Raw genomic sequence first — 20425 nt, forward strand, 5'->3', positions numbered from 1 at the left:
TCACTGTTACTGCTTGCTCGTACATCCTGTATGAGCAAGCAGATACTTTCTGACAAGAAGACTCCATGAACTACCATGACTCGCCACAGCGCCATGGTAGTTCATTGACGACTACAAGCCGACAGTTGCAAAGGCTGTTGGAACTTGTGTTCTCATTCACAGAACATTGTGAATGGGGTGACATGGCTGGGCGGCAGAGCCCCACACGGCCATGTTTTTTTAAAATTATGACAGCTAGCGGGGAGGAGAAGGTCCCCCGCTAGCTGTCACAATGGAAATCGGGGGGTGCTGGGGCCAATCCAATCCATAACTTATTACATCCTGAATATGGGTGTAACCTGCTAAGAAAGGTGAACAATCCTTTAAGCAACATGTCCATCTTCAACATATGTACTACAGTTTTCACTTTATAAAGTGTTCATTAATCTGCAAATAATTGGGATATTTCTGCTTTCCATTTATGGAATTGGCTCACTATGTAAACACATACACACGCACACTATAAATTAAAATTACATTTTTGCAATGTACTATTGTCTTTACAGGCAGCAAATCAAAGAGTGAAAAAACTGGAGGCGAACATAGAGGCAGAGAGAGCAACACACCTTGAGTCCAAGTTTAATTCTGAAGTTATCCAGGTAACATGAGAAGACATTTTATAGAATTCAGTAAAAGTTAGTGTATATATATATTTTTTTAATTGTTTTACATCGTGATTAGAGTGCATAAAATATACTATTAACTTATCTGCTCCAGTCAGAAGACTCCAGAAAGTGGCTGAAGGTTAATGTGCTTTATGTCAAAGCAGCTCTAAAATTGTATTTGTGCATTGTAGCCAAATACACCGTGCGGTGTATAGCAAGGCAGTTGTGCTGAGGTGCTATTTAAAATGAATGGGGTACTATATAAAATGAATGGGACCACAATGGCTATATAACTGGAATCGACCCAAGATTTTTTCACTTCATGCTAAAAATATCCACATGTTTGTATTTCCACAGTGATAACCAGTGGTTGTTTTAGTTTATATTAATACTTAATTTTAGGTATGTTTGAAGAGCAAGGCAGCCTTTCTGATTATTTTTTTTTCTATTATTAGCTGCGGATTCGTGATCTTGAGCGGTCTTTAGAAGTAGAAAAGGCCAGTCAAGCTCAAAGTTCTACAGAGCTGGAGCTTATAAAAAATCAGTTCAAAGAAGTGGAAATGGCTTATAATAGAGAGAAGTCCATTGCTGAAGATCTAACAAGCAAGCTTAATAAGTAAGTGTTACAATATAGTGTTTGATTTTAGGTGTGAGATTTTTGTCAGTTTTTCTGTTTGAAAAATATTGAAGTCATAATGAAATTGAGCATTTTCCTTTGGTAACAAAAATACTTTGTAAAAATAATGCTGCTTTTTTAAAAAGGAGGCGTTTTTTTATTTTGAATTAATTTCTCTGTTCTTGATTTAGTTCGGAAAAAGAATATGCTTCCATGATAAATGATTTTAAAGCTGACGTTGAGAAGAAAAACAAGCTAATCACAGAACTTTCTGCAAAACTAAGTAACTATGAAGAAAATTTAGCTTTAACGGAACAGAACCTTGCTATGGTAAGGATTGTAATAATCTATGCACACAGCAGAATCCATTACTTAATTGTACAGTACAGGAATCAAGCTCCTTTAAGTCTTAACCATGGGCTATATGCAGCTTCCTTCCAGTGATTAAACACTGGCAAACAAAATTGTGTGACAACCCATTTGACCTACTCCCACTCCCAGCAATCCTCAAATTGTTTTTTTTGCTAGTGTCTTTAGCTGAAGGATGACATCTCTCTACTGAGAACAGGTTACTGGCTATGATTTCTAATTCTACATGGAAAATTAAAAAGATCTCTTGCTTTTCTTCAAACTGAGAAATCTTTCTCAGCCAGCTGTGCCCACATCCACTGCGGACACCTCCTGCAGCTTTCGGATCAGTGCCTTATTGACCTAGCCTTGGAGACCGTACTAGTACCATGCCAAATGAAGATGCTGGGCAGTCCTTTAACATTTCTTCTGGCACTAGACCCTACAGTTGGCACTTACCCTTGGTGTAGCACTACAGCGAAGTGCAGTTAGACGTAGGGTGTTCTACAGGTCCAAGGCAGTGGACATCTGTACCAATATAATCTAGTCCCTGAAGGCCCCCTCCATAGGTGAAGCAGAGAAACTCAACCTAGGGGTACATCCCTAAAAAAGGAGCCTCTAGCCCTGGAGTCGTAATATACTATACTATACTCCTTTTTTGGGGGGTTATAAACCCCCATTAGCTCCCCTCCTCTATTTCTAAGGGTAATCCCTGTATCGCGGGCCTCTGCCTCCAGGCACAAAAGGTTGAGCGGCAAGAATACTTCGGTCACTGGGCAGTTGCGACAATCTAAATTCTGTGTTGCAGCCATGCTGCATTGTTTAACACTTTTTCACTGCAGCTGCTGTAGTTATTTTGTTGCATCCTCAGAGACCCATTCAGACAGGCTGTTGCCCACACTGTGTGCAAAGTCTTGCCCCATGAGACGGTACCTTAGCACAGGCATTATTTTGAGCACATGCTCTGCTAAAGGACAATTAATTCAACTGCTTCAGACACCTCTCACCTCCTTTTGAGGCCTGGGCCTCCATGTACACCTTTCCCTGGGTTATCCCACAACATTCAGTCATGAAACACAGGGCTGCTGCATCCCTTCTGCTCCATGGCACAAGTTGTGCATACCCCTCAATTGATCTCTCCAATTATAAGGCAGATGTCGGGCACAATGAAAAGGGGACAGGTGTGCAGGCTAGCACACACTGTGCACAAGACCGTGATAAATCAGGGGTAAATCGGGATTCCTCAGGTGCCTCTGCATCAGGTACTTTGGACCTCAGTTTCCATTCCTCTGAGTTCCTCCCTGACCCCCATTCCTCTCTTTTTTAAATAGAGAGAAATTTTTGACTTCTATGTCAGAGCTGGGGAAAGTCTCTGTGGTGCTTGAGACCGCGGGATGCAAAACACCTACGAGCCAGCAGTCTGCATCCCTGGTGAGTCGTTGTGAGACTTGGCAACTGCTGAAGTGTTACTCACTGAGAGTCAGGATTATGGAGTGAAAGAATAATACGATTGACCATGACCTCTGCAAAGCTGAAGGAAGCCATTACAGTTCTGGTGGATGCTGTACGCACTTGTTTGAAGTTAGAACCATCACCTCCATCAGGGCCTAAAGCCACCAGGATGGGGACTCTACCAATATCCCAATAGCCTTCTAAGACTTTTCTGGTCCATCTTGTGATACAGGATTTTCTGTACGAGGAAGAGGCATGGCCTGAAAAATGTATTCTCCTCCTAAGCTGTTTGCTCACCAGTACCTGTTGTGGAGGCTTACTACAAGAAGTGAAAATTTCTGTGGTGCAACTGACTATTTCTTGCATCAACAAATCTCTAATGTTTTCATTCGAGGACATCCCAGTTTTAAAGATCTTGTTGACAGGAGGTTGAAGTATCTTCTTAAAGCTTCCTTTGCTCTTAGATCACAGCCGTGCAACCCACAGTAGAATCTATGGCAGTTTTCCAGACCATGGTGATCTGAACCTAGTGCATTGGCATGCAACCCTGGGGCATTGTGCTACTTTGTAGACCACTTGGCGGACTCTCTACACCAAAATTCTTTCCTGAATCTTATGTTAGTCCAGATGTGCAGAATCTTGCTGAAAGATTGGTCAAAAAAGTGGAAATTACAGTTCAATGTTTCAAAATGTAAAATAATGCTCCTGGGGAAAAAGAATCCCTTGAGAGAGTACAACATTGGGGGTGCATTGTTGGCCAGCACTTCAGAGGAAAAGGACTTGTGGGTACTTTTTTCAGATGACTGCAAAATGAGCAGTGTGGCAAGGCAGTGGGGAAAGCAAATAGAATTCTAGTATACATCACCAGAGGGGTCACCAGCAGGAGGAAGGAGGTCCTGATTCCCCTATATCAGATGTCTCTAAACTAAGTCCCATCACGCCTCTGCCTCTGGGAATCTTGCCTGTGGCTGTCAAGAGTCTTGCAAGGCCTCATGGGACTTGCAGTTCTTCAACACCTGGATGGTCATAGTTTGGAGACCCCTGCCCTATATAGATCTTTAGCTAGATCTCATTTAGAATACTGTATCCAGTTCTGGAGACCTCACTCACCAAAAGATATTGTTAAGATAGAACGAGTCTAGAGACGGGTAACAAAAATGTGAAAGTTTTGGGGGATAAAACAAATCAAGAGTTACTTCAGGAACTTAACATGTACAGTCTGGAGGAAAGAAGGGAAAGGGGAGACATGATTGAAACCTTTAAATAAATCAAGGGAGTGAATAAGGGTCTGGAGGGCAGTATTTTCGACATGAAACCAAAATCAAGAACACGGGGACATCACCTTAAACTAACTGGAGGAAAGTTCATAACTAATCTCAGAAAGCACTATTTTACTGAAAGAGTAGTTGATGCTTGGAATAATCTTCAAGCAGAGGTAGTGAACCAGTCAACAGTAAATGGCTTCAAACATGCTTGGGACAAGCATAGATCTATACTCAAAAAAGACAAAAAGTTACCAAAAGCAAACCAAGCACCCCCCCCCCCCAAAAAAAAAAAAACAGGTAGACTCGATGGACCACTCGGTCTTTTTCTGCCGTCACTTTTTTATGTTTTTATCTTGTGGTCTTCGAAGGTGGCCTGTAAGAAGTGTTTGGAAATATCCCATTTTGATGGGGAGTGTCTCTTTTGGAAGTCCTTAAGCACCCTTATTAAGAAAGTCATGCTCTTTCCTGGTAAGGGGAAAGCCAACTCAGCCACTCCCAGATTTCTGAAAAATTCCTTTTATCTTTCCAAGACATCTGCTTCTAACTCCAAGTCCACCTCTCAATTCCATTTCAAGTCCTAGATGTCTAAGCCAGACAAGTTTGGTGCAAAGCTTGCCGCACAGTGAGGTGGCGTCCCCACTTCTGCAAAGGAGGAGATGTGTGTTAGCCTTTTTGGCTTTGCTCTTAAGGAGCGATTGCTCTGGTTCCCTTACGGGGACCGTTTTGAAGGTTTTATTTCAACTTATTTATGGTTCTAAAACCAGATGGGGTAGTTTGCCCCATCCTGGATTTGAAGGTTCTCTGCACCTTCCTGGAGGTCTAGAAGTAACAGGTGGAATCAGCCCTGTCTGTTATTGCTCAACTGCAACAAGTTCTTGACATCCACATACATCGAGGAGAGGATGTGTATTTACAGGTCCTCTCTTCCTCTCTGTGTGAGCAGTTGTCAGGAATGGACTTGCCAATAGTGGTGGGACTCACGATGCCTTGTGGGCTGCAGTACCAGGGCTGGCCAGTGGGTGCTCTCAACAACCAGAGGTTCACTTTGGCAATTAGCCATCACCTGGGGCTGATTGCAGGTGGTGTATTTAAGGGATGGCCAGACCTGCAGTCTGTGCCTTGGTGTGTGTTTTTCCATGGGCCCCTGTATCTTGTAACCTGCATTCCTGTTCCTGTTCCTGCCTGACTTGTTGCCGACCCTGCCTGATCCTGACCTCTGCTGACTTCTCCTGTTTGATCCCTGGCTCCGCCGCTCCGCCTTGTGGCCCGGTGCCTGCCGCTCCACCTGGTGATCCGGCGTCCAGCCCGAAGTGCCTCCGTCCGGTGCCCAGCCCGAAGTGCCTCCGTCCGGTGCCCAGCCCGAAGTGCCTCCGTCCGGTGCCCAGCCCGAAGTGCCTCCGTCCGGTGCCCAGCCCGAAGTGCTAGTCTTTGATATCTCGCCAGTCACCGGACCCGGGCGGTGGAACATTTTGCCCAGCTAGGACTGTTTGGAGCGTCCTGAGGCCGCTCCTTGGGAGGGGGGGGGGGGTACTGTCAGGAATGGACTTGCCAATAGTGGTGGGACTCACGATGCCTTGTGGACTGCAGTACCAGGGCTGGCCAGTGGGTGCTCTCAACAACCAGAGGTTCACTTTGGCAATTAGCCATCACTTGGGGCTGATTGCAGGTGGTGTATTTAAGGGATGGCCAGACCTGCAGTCTGTGCCTTGGTGTGTGTTTTTCCATGGGCCCCTGTATCTTGTAACCTGCATTCCTGTTCCTGCCTGACTTGTTGCCGACCCTGCCTGATCCTGACCTCTGCTGACTTCTCCTGTTTGATCCCTGGCTTGGGACCCTGACCATTCTCTCCACCTGCTCCTCCTGTACCTACCTGCCGGATAGTTATCGACCCGGCCTGCCTGACTACGTTGTGCTCTATATGTGTATGTACCTGTGTATCTATACCAGTTTAGGTTTGGGTTTGTTTCACCTTGTTGTATGTATTTGTGTTAGCTTGGGGTTTGGTGCACTGCGTTTATATTTGTATTGTTAGTCTTAATAAATTGTCTTATTTATACCATATCTGAAGCCTGCGTTTCCCTGTGTCAGTACACACATCTCTGGTCACACCCGCATCCCTGACAGCAGTTCTTGCATTTAGAAGTGGGTACTCAGCACTTTCATTTCCTGGCCCTTCCCTTTGACCTATTCTTTGCTCCTGAGGTCTTCACTAAGGTACTATCCCTTATCCTGGTGCTTCTGCCCTGTTAGGGAATCCATATTGTGGGTTATTTGGAAAACGTCTGAATTAATGCTCTGCATACTGAACATTATAGAGTTTATGGCGCCGCTCAAAGCTGATTGTGAATTATAATCACCCTGCTGGCAGAGAAAAGGAGAGGGAGCAGCGTCCCAAGTAGCTCCAGAGACTTTAAAGTGTGTGTAGAGATGAACGCTGCTCAAACCGATCAGACAGTGTGGCTGCAGTGATAGCTAAGGCCATCCATCAAACAGCATTGCTCTCTGGCTCCTGGGTATCGGTTTGAGCAGTGGTCATCTCTACACACACTTTCCGTGCTCTGCATCCTTGGTTCGTATTTTTTTCAAAGCTCTACCGGGTGGATGTTAAGTCTCAGCAGATGCTAGCTTTGGTTATAAGGTGTTTTGAGATGATAAAGGAGCTCACATCCTTAGTCTCTTTGGTTGTGAGTCTGTTGGCATTGATTGGTATGTTGCCCACCCCTCAGTTCCTATGGTTAAGACTTAAAGGAGTCTGTGTCCTGTACAGTACAATTTAGGATTTTTGACTTGCTTGTAACTACCTTTCTTGGAGTACAGTACAGAACCAGCCTCCCCCTCTGTTCTGGCATCTTCTTTTTCCTATGGCTTGTTAAAAAACTGAGGATTGTTGGGAGTGGGAGAAGTTGTATGGGCTGCTGCACAATTCTTTTTGCCAGTGTCCAGTCATCTATAGGTGGCTGCATGTAACCCATTGTTAAGATTTAAAGGAACCTGTGTCCTGTATTGTACCCCAAGAAAAGGATTTTAAAGGTAAATAAAATAATCCTTATTTTGTGTGTAATGTTAGTTTTCTTTTTGTAAATGTATATGATGTATAATTGATTGATTCTATCTAATATAATTTGTATTGCCTATAAAATCTAATACCTTTCTAAATATCTTGCAGACTAAAAAACAGCAGGTTTCTATTGAAGATACTTATGGATATATTGTAAAAGAACTACAGGGATTGGTGGACAATTGCAGTGTGTCAAGCCTCTCTGTGTCAGGTCAGTTTAAGGTGCAATATGACCAATGCATTTATCAGCATTTTAAAGTGACTTCTTAATGGGAATTATACAGCTGCCTCCTTAGACCTCCTTCCGGCATGTTCTTGTTTGATGTCATGATTGAAGGAGTCTTCACAGCAGTGCTCTGGCCCAGATGCCTGTTTATTGGTCATGATAGGAGAACCTTCTGTTGCTGCTTCTTAAGTTGATTTACAAGTTGTATTATTTAAGATGACCTCTTGGAAAGGACACGCTGGCTTTACCTTGATTCCAGCAGAGGCAGAGGTCTCATCAGTGTACGTGCAAAGGGAGCAGATGTTTTCATAGGACTGATCCAAAGCCTTAGCCCCTATAAGGTCACATATTCACAACGCATATGTAGTACCTAATGAGACATTCTGTGTGTTTTCTATTTTAACACAGAAAAATACGTTTTTTTTCTCTTTCTTTTTTTTTAAACAGGTGTTTAAGATTTTTGCGCAGGTATAGAAAACAACCATTAAAGCATCATCAAAAGTACCAAATTAGTGCAATGTGAAAATATAGGTACTGTACCCAGAGGATTAACAAATTTGTACTGGCCATAGGATAGAAACTGCATTTTTGATGTCACCCCACAAGTTTTCTATTGGATTAAGATCCGGGGATTGGGCTGGCCACTCCATAACGTCAATCTTGTTGGTCTGGAACCAAGATGTTGCACATTTACTGGGGTGTTTGGGGTCGTTGTCTTGTTGGAACACCCATTTCAAGGGCATTTCCTCTTCAGCATAAGGCAGCATGACCTCTTCAAGTATTCTGATGTATTCAAACTGATCCATGATCCCTGGTATGCGATAAATAGGCCCAACACCGTAGTATGAGAAACATCCCCATATCATGATGCTTGCGCAACCATGCTTCACTGTCTTCACAGTGTACTGTGGCTTGAATTCAGTGTTTGGAGGTCGTCTGACAAACTGTCTCCGGCCACTAGACCCTAAAAGAACAATCTTACTTTCATCAGTCCACAAAATGTTGCGCCATTTCTCTTTAGGCCAGTCAATGTGCTCTTTGGCAAATTGTAACCTCTTCAGCACATCTTTTTTTTTCAACAGTGGGACTTTGCTGTTCCTTCTTGCAGATAGCTTGGCTTCACATAGGCGTCTTCTAATGGTAACAGTACTCACAGGTAACTTTAGACCTTCTTTGATCTTCCTGGAGCTGATTGTTGGCTGAGTCCTTGCCATTTTGGCTATTCTTCTATCCATTCGAATGGTAGTTTTTCGCTTTCTTCCACGTCTTTCAGGTTTTGGTTGCCATTTTAAAGCATTTGCGATCATTTTAGCTGAGAAGCCTATCATTTTCTGCACGTCTTTATATGTTTTCCCCTCTCCAATCAACTTTTTAATCAAGGTACGCTGTTCTTCTGAACAATGTCTGGAACTACCCATTTTCCTCAGAATTTCAGAGAGAAATGCACTGTAACCAGCATGTACAACATTTGCTGCCTTCCTTCCTTCCTTAAATAAGGGCAATAATTGCCACCTGTTTTTCAAAGAATGAATGACCTCACTAATAGAACTCCACACTGCTATTATTTTGAACATGCCCCTTTCAATTAGTGATTCAATTACACAGAATCAGCAGCATGCATGTCATGACTGTTGGGTCTGTTGGACTTCTATTACTCTACTACACCTGCTAGTAAATTATTTGCCATGTAGAAATATCATTTCTACCAAAAACAGTGATTGATCAGGTTAGTGATGTCTGACTGCTATTATTTTGAACACAACTGTACATTCAGTAAATGGGTAACCAGTACAGTGGAACATACCACATTCGCAATGACCAATGCAGGAGCAATTAAGCAATTAGGAGGTTTGGGACATAGAAACCCCCTCCCCAACCCAAAGCTGCCATACTTTAGTAAACTTTTTTTGGACATGCCCGCCCCTTATAGATCGATTTAAACTCTGGCAAATCAGCACTAACCAAACAGAAAAAATGTTGGAGGGAGGGTGGTTCGGCCTCTTTCCAGTGTAGCAGAATCAATTTACATGCAAAAAACAAAAGCATCCGGAGCAGGATCCGAGCATCCAGAGTCCGAGGAAGAGATTTTGCTCTTTAATTTTTTTTTCATTTGCAGATATCTTTGTCCTAATTAAATGGTTGCTTCGCCTACAGTTCTTAATATAATTACTTGCAAATACTGAAGATTTAAACCATCTTAAAGTCCTCTTTTATCAGTCAGGTGTTTTGGTGGAAATGTTTGCATCTGCTGAAGCTTTCTCTTCTTCCTGTTGAACTTTTAAACTATTTTGCAATGTGGAGAATGTTAGGGTCCTTTCACATGGGCGTTCTGGTTTTTTAATCAGTTCTGTTTTTTTCATCAGTTCAGTTGTGTGTTTTGTTTGTTTGTTTTTTTGTTTTTTTTATAAATCGGAGCTAAATAGATCAAGACGGCACTTTTTACCTCCGTTTTCATATCCATTGACATCCATCTTTCATCTGTTGATATCCGTTTTTCATCCGTTGACATCTGTTAACATCTGTTTTTCTCTGTTCTTGATCCAGTTACATCTGTTTTTGAGCCATTTGTGGTCCGTTTACATCTATTTTTTTAATTTATTTTTTTTAATTTATTTTGTTGAAAATTAAAAACAAATAAGCAAATTTTCAGAAAAACAGATGTTAGCGGATCGGTTGTAAGCGGATGTCATCCGCTAACATCCGTTTTTCATCCGTTACGTTTTTTTTACGAAAGAAAAAAAAGAGATTTCTTCCGTTCAAAAAAACAGATGTTAACAGATGCGGACATTAATGGATGTAAAAAGATGTTCATCCGTTTACATCCGCCAGGTCGTAGAAATACATGGGTGTCCGTTTTTCATTTGTAAATGGACAGATGAAAAACGGACATACTTAACGCCCGAGTGAAAGGGGCCTTAGAGTAGAAGTGAGAACACCCAAAAACTCTAATTAGGGTGAAACCTAGCCAGACATTAAGTGATCTCGCCATTGGAGTCTGCAGCAACTAGTAGGTTACTGACTTCACCAGACGACTCACAGCACAGGGTAAGCACTTTGCTATAATCTTTTACTGCTGGTAGTTTGACATCCCAAAAAATATTGGTTGTTCTTTTTTTTATACTCCTTTAAATTTATGCACATTAGACTTGCATTGTGAGAAGAAGCTGTATAGTGCAACCACTGTAAAGCAACATAGAGAAACATCAGAGCTTGCTTATGTAATAAGCATATATGAATGCCCTATTTATATATACTTTATAACTATAAACTGTACAAAGAAACAAGGTTTTTATATTTTATCCTTTTACTTGATACAGTTCACATTATTTATATCTTTTATATATATCTATGATGTGTTATTACACAAGAAGCGTACACATTTAACGAAAAACTGTAGCCAAAAGCATTTTTTAACATTAACACTGATTTCTAAAATTAATGCGATTTGTATTAATTTACGCATTTTAAAAAAGTAAATGATAAAAAAAATATCTATAAAAGCACTAGACGTACAGGGTAAAGAAACAAATGCATTTATTGAAGTCTAACTGTGTGATTAGAAAAGTAGAAAAAATAGATAAAGTAGGACACTAGCCAAAATGTATACTTTTAACTGTATACAAGTTGGTGTGTAGTAAAATTCTGTGAAAGGGCAAATTTTTCAGTTTTTCCTCCCGTTTCAAGTAAGGATCTATCTTTCTTAGGCTGTTCATAAAAAAACCCATAAATATTATATGTTTCATTGACTATCTTAAAATTTGCTATTCATTATAGTTGTGATAATTCATTACCCATATGCCTTTAGATTCTTGTGAATGCCACAGATAAAAAAACAACCCAAGACATGGAAAGAAATATTTAGTAATTTTTTATCATAAAAAAACAATTCAACAAAAACTAGTATATATAGCAGCTTAAAAAGACAAAATCATAAGTACTTTGTCACTGCATTTACATTTGCTTCTTATAATTACATTTTTAAAGCACGTCTTGTCATTTTGCAATTTCCTGCTAGTAATTTTACATTTTCGTATTCTTCAGGGACCTACAATGATAACCTTAGACCTGCCAGGCCTGCTGTTCTTGAGGCTTTAAGGCATACCTTGACAGATTACCAGAACAAGCTGCAAAGTTCATCTAATGAGGTAACTCTGCCACGTTTTGGCTCCAAATACATGGCCTTTGGCCCACTATAGCTCTACTTGCTGGCTCATTTCAAAGGTCTGGCGTGTGGCAATTGAGACAATTTTCTGTAAGAGAAATCATACCTGTCATTGATTTTACTTTGGACATGGCCTGAATTGCTAAATTACAAGATTTCAATTATAGGTTTAGTCAACATTTTGGACTTGGGCTTTTCAGATTATTTGGTCTTGTCAGACATTATGCTGTATGTTCTTCATTTTACATATGTTTTAGGTATAAATATTCTGTCAATAGTATTGTGTAGCTGGTTTCAAATATTTTATACAGACTATCTTATTACTAATATTTCCATTCTGCTTGTTTAAGTAGTAAATGGTTCAGTTATCAAGAGCTTTTATGTTTTGTGGCAAACACGTTTAATAATCTAAACTAAGACCAGAAGAAATCTGGACGCCATAATTGCTGACCGTCTCCTGGAAAGAAAATTCTAGTTACTTTTTCTGTCTACAGTTGTTCCTGAGACACTTTTTTTTTTTTTGTGAACATTCTTTATTTCTTAAAAAAACATTTTTTAAGAAGTACAGAAAACAGTGAGATGGATGCCACCTAAATAGGTGTCAACCCAGAAACATTCAAGATATATAATCAATTGTAACAGCAAGACAACATTGTATCAGGCAGTAAGTTGAGAAGCATAACTTTATGGTGAGCCTGCAAAACTGAACAAATGAGGTCAGCATCCTATCCACATATGCAGAAAAGAAGAAAAAAAAAACGGTAGAAGAGAATAAAGAAAAAGAGTGAAGAACAGAAACAGCGAGACAAGGGTAGAGAAGGGACTTCAAGCCACTGAGCGTAGCAGGGACTCATAATCACTAGAACAGGTAAAGAGAGACCAATGGACCCACCGCTGGTGGAACTTGTCTTCCTGTCCATGAACTGCAGCCATCATACTTTCCATTGTATATTTCTTCAATTCTAGTCAGCCACATGGAGGTAGAAGGGGGAACCTCCTGTTTCCAGAGATGGTATGCAAGCACTAGCAGTATTGATCAGATTTACAAATAAGGAGTTCTTGTAACGTTTGCTGGAGAAGTCAGAATGGAGCAATAGATGCCTAGCTGGGTCTTCCCCCAGGTCAAAATCTGTCAAGCGTTTAATAAGCTCTCTAACTTGTGACCAAAAAGTGGCTAGTTTTCTACAGGACCAAAATATATGTAGGAACAAGCTGCCCCCCTCCCCACAATGCCAACAGATCTTTGTTGCCTCTGGATAGATCTGATGTAAAATGACCGGGACCCGATACCAATGTGTGAGCAAGTTGTATCCCAACTCCTGGTATTTGCTCGACAGAGAGGAGAGATGGGCAAAATACAAAATGTGGTGTCTCTGCTCAGTGAAGAAAGTCCTACCTAGCTCCTCCTCCCACTTAAGAAGATACGGTGGCACAAAAGAGTCAGCCGGTTGACTAAGCAAATTGTAGGCCAACGAGATTGCTTGGGAAGTAGGATCAGGGTTAACACAAAGATCCTCAAAAGATTCATTAGGTCCCAGATCTATCCCTCTATGGGTCAGGGAGGACAAGAAATGAACGAGTAGCTGTAATCTCCAATTGTCTAAGGGTGGAACAAACATCCGCTGTATTCCCACTGGGGCCTTCATCTGCTCACCAGCCATGAAATCCCGAAGATGGAATTTTCCTCTGGAAAAGAGAGGCAGAAATCTCCCATCCGAGATCCCCGGCGGAATACAAGGGTTTCCCAATACAGGATATAATCAGGAAATTGTAGAACGCACTAGCTGAGCATCCTCGCATAATTTCATGACTCCTAGAGTAGCTCCTATTAAAGGGTGGGTTTTGAAGGCTGGAAGTCTGCTAAGATCCATCCACTGTAGACAGTGAAGAGGAGCATCCATGAAACACTGCTCCATCTATACCCATTGTCTACACCAGGTGAGGATCCTAGGATCCTACAGAAATAATGAACTGGGTCTGGGAAAGCCATCCCTCCTTGATTCTTAGGCAATGACAAGTAGAGTGAGAAATACGTGGAAGAGATTTTGCCCAAATGACACGCAAAAAGGCACCACGCACCTGCTTCAAAAATGATAGAGGGATCGCTATTGGAAGTGTCTGGAAGAGATATAAAAGTCGGGGCATGATATTCATTTTAAGTGTTGCATTCTTACCCGTCCACTAATGAGCCAAATCGGCCCATTTGTGAAGGCCTGCTGTGATAGCCCTTAGGGAAGGGGGAAATTTGGCCTTAAATATCTGATCTACATTGTGGGTAATCTTGACCCCTTAATAGGACAAAAAGGAGGAAGCCTCCTGAAAAGGGAAGGAGCGCAGATCGATCGAAACCTAGACTCGGATATAGAGACATTCAGAAACTCTGATTTATGACTATTAATTTTGAAATTAGAGAGAGATCCATAGCGGCTCAGGTCTTCCAAAAGATTTGGCAAGGTGACATCGGGGGGCTGCAACAAAAAAACAGAAGATTATCAACGAAGGCCGCCACCTTGTGTTCTGTCCAGCCCATGGGTATACCCCTAACATTCTGATTCATTCGGATGTCTCAAAAGGGGTTCTAGAGTCAAGATGAATATCAGGGGTGACAAGGGACACCCCTGACGTGTCCCTTCTGCCAAGGAAAAATATGTGGAGGTGGCCTCATTGGTTCTGGCTTCCGCTAAAAGGTGAGAATAGATGGCGTCGATCCAAGTAAGGAATCTCTTTCCCACTCGCACATGTCTGAGCGTTTCCTTCAGGAAAAGCCAGTCCACCCTGTCAAAAGCCTTCTCCGCATCCACGGAAAGCAGACACATGGAGAGTTTTTGGGAATGAGCCCAGTGAGTGACATTCAGGACCTTGGTGGTATTGTCCTTGGATTCCTTAGATGGCATAAAACCCACCTGGTCAGGATGGATTATCTCCTGAAGGAGAGGCCACAGCCGAAGTGAAAGGATTTTTGTAAAGATTTTTAGGTCGGTGCTCAAGAGTGAGATGGGCCTATAATTTTTGAACTGGGTGGGATCCCTATCCTCCGGAATGACAGCTATATGAGCCCACAAAGAGTCCAAAGGCAAGGAATGTCCCTCAAGAATAGAGTTAAAGGCCGCCACAAATCTAGGTGCTAGGATAGGCACAAACGCTTTATAGTACGCGCCCCCCCCCATGAAACCATCCGACCCCGGGGCTTTCTGGGGCTTAAGGAGCTTAACCTCACATAAAAACTCGTCAGATGACACTGGAGCACTCAGACTGTCTCTGCCGGAGAGATCGAGGGTAGACCGGAATCAATCAAATACTCTCCAATTCGCCTCTGCATTCAGATTATAAAGCATCGAGTAATAGTACTGGAAGGCCTCTGCAATCTCTTGCAAGGAATAACAGCGCTGTCCCTGCCCCTTGTCAATAAATGGTATATAGCTTCTAAGGGAGAGTTCTCAAAGGGAACACGCCAACAATCTACCCGGCTTATTACATGTTCATAGAACAGCCGATGGATTCTCAGTAATTTGTTCTTAGTGTCGTGAAGAAGCAGTTCCGCTAATTTACTCCACTGAACACGTAACTCAGCCGCCACCACCTGCGACAAGGATTTTTTATGGGTTGCTCCAGAGTAGCCACCACGTTCAGCTGACTCTAAAGCAGGGCCAGTCGATTGTTTTTTAGCTCCAATGCTTTTTGAATAAGCACGCCACGCATGACACAGTTGTGTGATTCCCATTGAAGGGTGGGAGCAACCTCCGGGGTGTCATTATCTGAAAAAACCTGTGTCAGGGACCGCGTAAGTTCAGTTAAAAGAGTGCCCTCCTTCATCGGAGACTCATTAAGCTTCCACGACCAGGCTGTAGAGCGCACCGAACCCATCTGCAAATCCAGAGTAACGGGCGCATGATCCGAAATAGTTTGGGTGGTTATCGATGCGCGGAGTACCGCCTGGAAGCAAAGACTGGTGAGAAAAAGATCTATCCTGGAATAACTGTCATGTGGGAAAGAATAGAAAGAGTAATCCCGGTCGTTAGGATGTAAAATATGCCATACATCCACCAATCTGATAGACGCCAATGCTTTCTTGATATGTTGAAGACACAGGACAAATGTGAAGAAGATTGCGACGTATTAAAAAGGGGGTCAAGAGCCAAATTTAGGTCACCACCCAAAATTACACCTCCCTCCATGAAGTTATGTAAATTATTCAGTATGTCTTCTAGATACGTAAATCGAGCCGGATTAGGAAGATAGACTGAAGTCAGGGTAACTCTACGCCCCTCCAGATCTCCTTTAAGGAATTTGTAGCGACCCGCTGGGTCGACATACTGATCAATAAAAGATTACTGGATACTCGCCCCTTCCGTCTTCGAATCAGAAGTAGTGCTATGATAAGGGGAATCGAAACTTGGAGAATTTAGACTTGTCTGTTTAAAAGTGGGTCTCCTGTATAAACACAATTTGCGCTCTGAGACGCCAGAATTCCCACAGGACCATGGCTCGCTTCTTAGGGCTATTTAGTCCCTTCGCATTGAAGGATACACATCTAAACAACGACATGGCTTAGAGATATAAAAAAAAGGGGGGGGGGGGTAATTCAAACTGCAGCAGAAAGAATGAGTAAAGAAAAGGTAGAAAAGTTTAGAGTGAGCAAGATAAGAAAGCAGGAGAAGAGAGAACAACAGCAAACACAATTATAAATGTCTGATCATGAGCCTATTTTGGTGGTCTGTCAATCTCTTCTATGTAGGCCGGCCTTTTCTTCGTGGATAATGAATGACTCCTTGCTTTCGCTGAAGGAGATTCAGGCGGAACTACATCGTAAATCTCAGGAATATTTCCAATTAAACTCGGGTTCTGTCTCTTCTTCAGTAACGTTATGGGAAGCAGTTATGGGAAGGCAGTTCTTAGGGGACATATTATCCAGATAGCTTCACGGCGAAAGAAGGAAAGGCAGCTTAAACAGTGTCAGTTGGAATCAAAGTTAGCTTTCACATCGGCTCAATTTAAACAGTCACCTACCCCATCGAACCGTAGATTGTTGGATCAGGCTCGTTTTAGAACTGGATCTTTGCCTAACAGATGAGGCTGAGCGCTCCTTACGTTGGACATGCCAGAAGTGGTATAGTAAAGCAAACAAACCGGACTCTATGTTGGCCCGTAGATTACGTTCTTTTACGCATCATCCCAAACCGATTTCTTTACGTACTCGTCACAATACCCTTACAAGCAATCCTGTAGCGGTTTTGGAAGAGTTCCGGTATCGACTTGCCAAACTTGACACTGATCCTACACGGGCTGACCCTCAGTCCATTTCTGATTTTTTTATCTCGTCCGTCCCTGCCTACTTTGACTCTGGCCCATAAGGACTTGATGGACCGTAATATTCAAATATCTGAGGTTTTGCAATGCATAGCAGACCTGAAGACGGGCAAACGCCCAGGTCCAGATGGATACACGGCACTATACTATAACAAATTAGCTGACGTGCTCGCTCCTCACTGTGCCGCTATGTTTAACGCGGTGAAGGGAGGTTCGAACTTTTCCCCGGATTCTTTAACCGCAAATGTGGTTATGATCCCTAAACCGGATCGAGATCACTCTTCCTGGGCAAACTATAGGCCTATTTCTCTTATTAATATCGATATGAAGATTCTTACCAAGATTTTGGCCACTCGATTGAATTCCTTCCTTTCTCGTCTAATCAAAAGGGACCAGGTGGCATTTGTTCCCCACAGACAAGCCGGAGACGCTATTAGATGTATTTTACAATTACAACTATTAGCCCATACTCGTCAACTCGATATGCTCCTATCCTTAGATATCATCAAGGCCTTCGACACTTTATCCTGGCCGTATTTCCTATCGTCCTTCATCGCTTTTGGCTTTGGTCCTTCGTTCCTACGATGGATCTCTTTGCTATACACATCCCCTCAAGCGAAGCTTAAATACTATGGATTTGAGTATTCTACGTTCTCGGTTGCCAGAGGCACTAGGCAAGGTTGTCTGCTTTCCCCTATACTTTTCATCTTAGCCTTGGAACCTTTGGCAGAAGCCATTCGTATGCAACCTGATATTAAGGGGATTGATGTGGCGGGCTCCCAACATAAATTGTTTGCAGACGATATACTATCGTCAATCTCGAATCCAGGGGTTACTTTGCCTAATTTACTCGCGGTTCTCGATTCCTTTGCAATTCTTTTGGGTCTTTACGTCAATACTGCCAAATCAAAAGCTATGTCAATTACCCTCCCACCATCACTTTTGACTACTTTGAAACAATCGTTCCCTTTTCAGTGGCTCTCGGCCTTACCATATCTAGGAATTAAGCTCACCTCGACATATGACAGACTGTACCAGGCTAATTTCCCCACTGTCTTTCATGAGCTGACCGAGCTATTGTCCTCCTGGTCCCATGTCCCGCTTTCATGGTTCGGCAGAATTAATGCGATCCGTATGACCTATCTCCCTAAATTATTGTATCTATTTTGTGTTTTACCAGTTCCAGTACCTTTGCATATATTGCGTATCCATCAGCGAAAACTTTTGTCCTTTATTTGGAGCTCTTCTCGACCCAGAATTAGTAAACATATCTTATTTGCGCAAAGGAGTGAGGGTGGGTTGTCTGTCCCAAATCTCCAGTCTTACTATCTGGCAGCTAATATTGCCCCCCCTAGCTCATATTCATGCATCTCACCACTTCCCCTTGTGGGCTGTTGTGGATTTGATGGACTCCCACCCAATACCGCTCTCCTCCTTGCCATGGCGTCCTATCTCTCAACGTCCATCTACCCTTAGACGGACACTGACGCTCTTGCTCCGTCTTTGGGATTCTATCAAATATTCCGCTGTGCCCACAAATATTCCGCTGGCCTTATTTCTGCCCACCTTATTTCTTATTTTTGCCTACCTGCCGTTGTTGCGTCTGTTGCATAACCCATTATTCCCTCCAGGTCGGGACAATCCCAGGCAGTTTTCCTGGCGGCAGACGCATGGTTTTTATGATGTACATTCGCTCCTATCTCCCACTCGAATACTTACCTTTGAAACTCTGCGCTCTTCTTATAATATTCCTCTGCGGGAACACTTTGGTTACCTTCAACTTTGTCACTTTATTAATACACTAATACGCACGCATCCGGGACCTTATCGTCTGTCCCCCTTTGAAAGCCAGTGCAGACATAGACCCCATGCTCCGGGTTTGATTTCCTTGATTTACTCTTTCATTATTTCTTATAGAACCCCTCCGGTTCGTTCCTATCATCAGCGTTGGCAGTCTGAATTAGGGGGGACTTTGGATCAACAGGATTGGCGGACCATGACCCAAGCATTATCTAAATGTTCTAGGAATGTCATTATTCTCGAGACTGCCTACAAAATTCTTTATCGATGGTATTATACGCCTGCTCGTCTAGCTAGTTTTATCCCTACATATTCCCCGGTTTGTTTTCGGGGATGCCAACAATTGAGCACCATGGCCCACATCTGGTGGACTTGCCCTAAAGTAAGCAGATTATGGATTAGGGTGTATGCTCTCCTCCGCACTATGATTTACACAGACATTAAGCGTAACCCTTACGAAGCGCTTCTATTTAAACCACTGGAGGGCCTTCTCCGTCCTGAACGGCAGCTGGCATCACACTTATTTATGGCTACTAAATTGACAATTGCGAGAGCTTGGAAGACTCCTCTCCTCAGCTTCGAGGAACTTCATAATGGTTAATGAAAAACTGACGGCTATATTGTTGGATACCCATACAAAAATTCTGCAGTTTTTGGCGTCCCCGGCTGGATATAGCCCAACCATCGAGATTCGACCAGTCCCTTCTGTCGATATGAGGATTGATTCTGCTGTGATTACCTCGGAGTCCCCTTTTTTTTTTTTTTTCCTCTTTGACCGTGTCTTTTCACTGATTGTCTATTTCTAATCTCTTGTCTAATCTGTTCTTATGCATATTGTACTGATTGTGCTCACTGTTCTATCTGCTACATCTGCAATACTACCTATGCAACCTGGATTTCTTTATGAGCCCAAGGTCTGGAATATATATTATTATTTGGAGCGGCTTCTTCTCATGCCTCTCCTGTTTTCTATATGTTGATGTAGCAAAACTCCCTCTTAGAGTCTACATTATCATTGACCCTCAAAGGTTTGTTAATCGTTTCCTTCCTACCCCTCTCCCCGTCTTCTCCTCTAGAGCACTTTTACAATAAGTTAAAGCTTATGCCTCTACCAATACATGCCTTGAATTAGCTCCCAATTACACAGTACAATTCATATTTGTTGGTCAATGAATCTGTGTTCCGAATGTTTATCTCTGCTTAATCTACAATAAAACTCTTTGTAAAAGAAAAAAAAAAAAAGAGAAAAATTTTAACCAAAACTGTATTTAAATCTGAAGTGCTTTTAGGCTTCCTGTACACGAGCCTACTTTGACCGCTAGTAAGCGCAAATCGCAGCAAAAGAAGTGGTAGTGCGGTTGTCGCATTTTTTCCGCATTTCGCCGTGGTTGTTAGTCAAAACGTTCCTATTCTGAACGCGATTCTTTTGCGTTCAGGAGAGGGAGGTTTAACCTCACCTATAAGTGGCAGCTCTTAAACTCTGCTAAAAGTGTACATGGACACATAGGCTTTTATGGAGTTGAGTTTAGGAGCTTTGGCAAAAAAAT

At 42.4% G+C, this 20425-nt stretch overlaps 1 protein-coding gene across 4 annotated transcripts in view; it reads left to right on the forward strand.

Annotated features, from left to right (window-relative positions):
- The window catches only part of CCDC171 (coiled-coil domain containing 171), a 111001-nt gene that overhangs the window by 36345 nt on the left and 54231 nt on the right, over positions 1–20425 (forward strand). For all 4 annotated transcript variants that reach the window (XM_089674757.1, XM_089674756.1, XM_089674758.1 and 1 more), the window contains 5 exons: positions 546–638; positions 1100–1260; positions 1452–1590; positions 7492–7594; positions 11651–11754. In XM_089674757.1, coding sequence (XP_089530883.1) covers positions 546–638; positions 1100–1260; positions 1452–1590; positions 7492–7594; positions 11651–11754 — 600 coding nt within the window. The remainder of the gene's footprint in view (positions 1–545; positions 639–1099; positions 1261–1451; positions 1591–7491; positions 7595–11650; positions 11755–20425) is intronic.

This window comes from Staurois parvus, unplaced genomic scaffold (genome assembly GCF_062004578.1).
Source record: "Staurois parvus isolate SC_StPar_1 unplaced genomic scaffold, SC_StPar_1.0 ptg000012l, whole genome shotgun sequence".
Lineage (NCBI taxonomy): Eukaryota > Metazoa > Chordata > Amphibia > Anura > Ranidae > Staurois > Staurois parvus.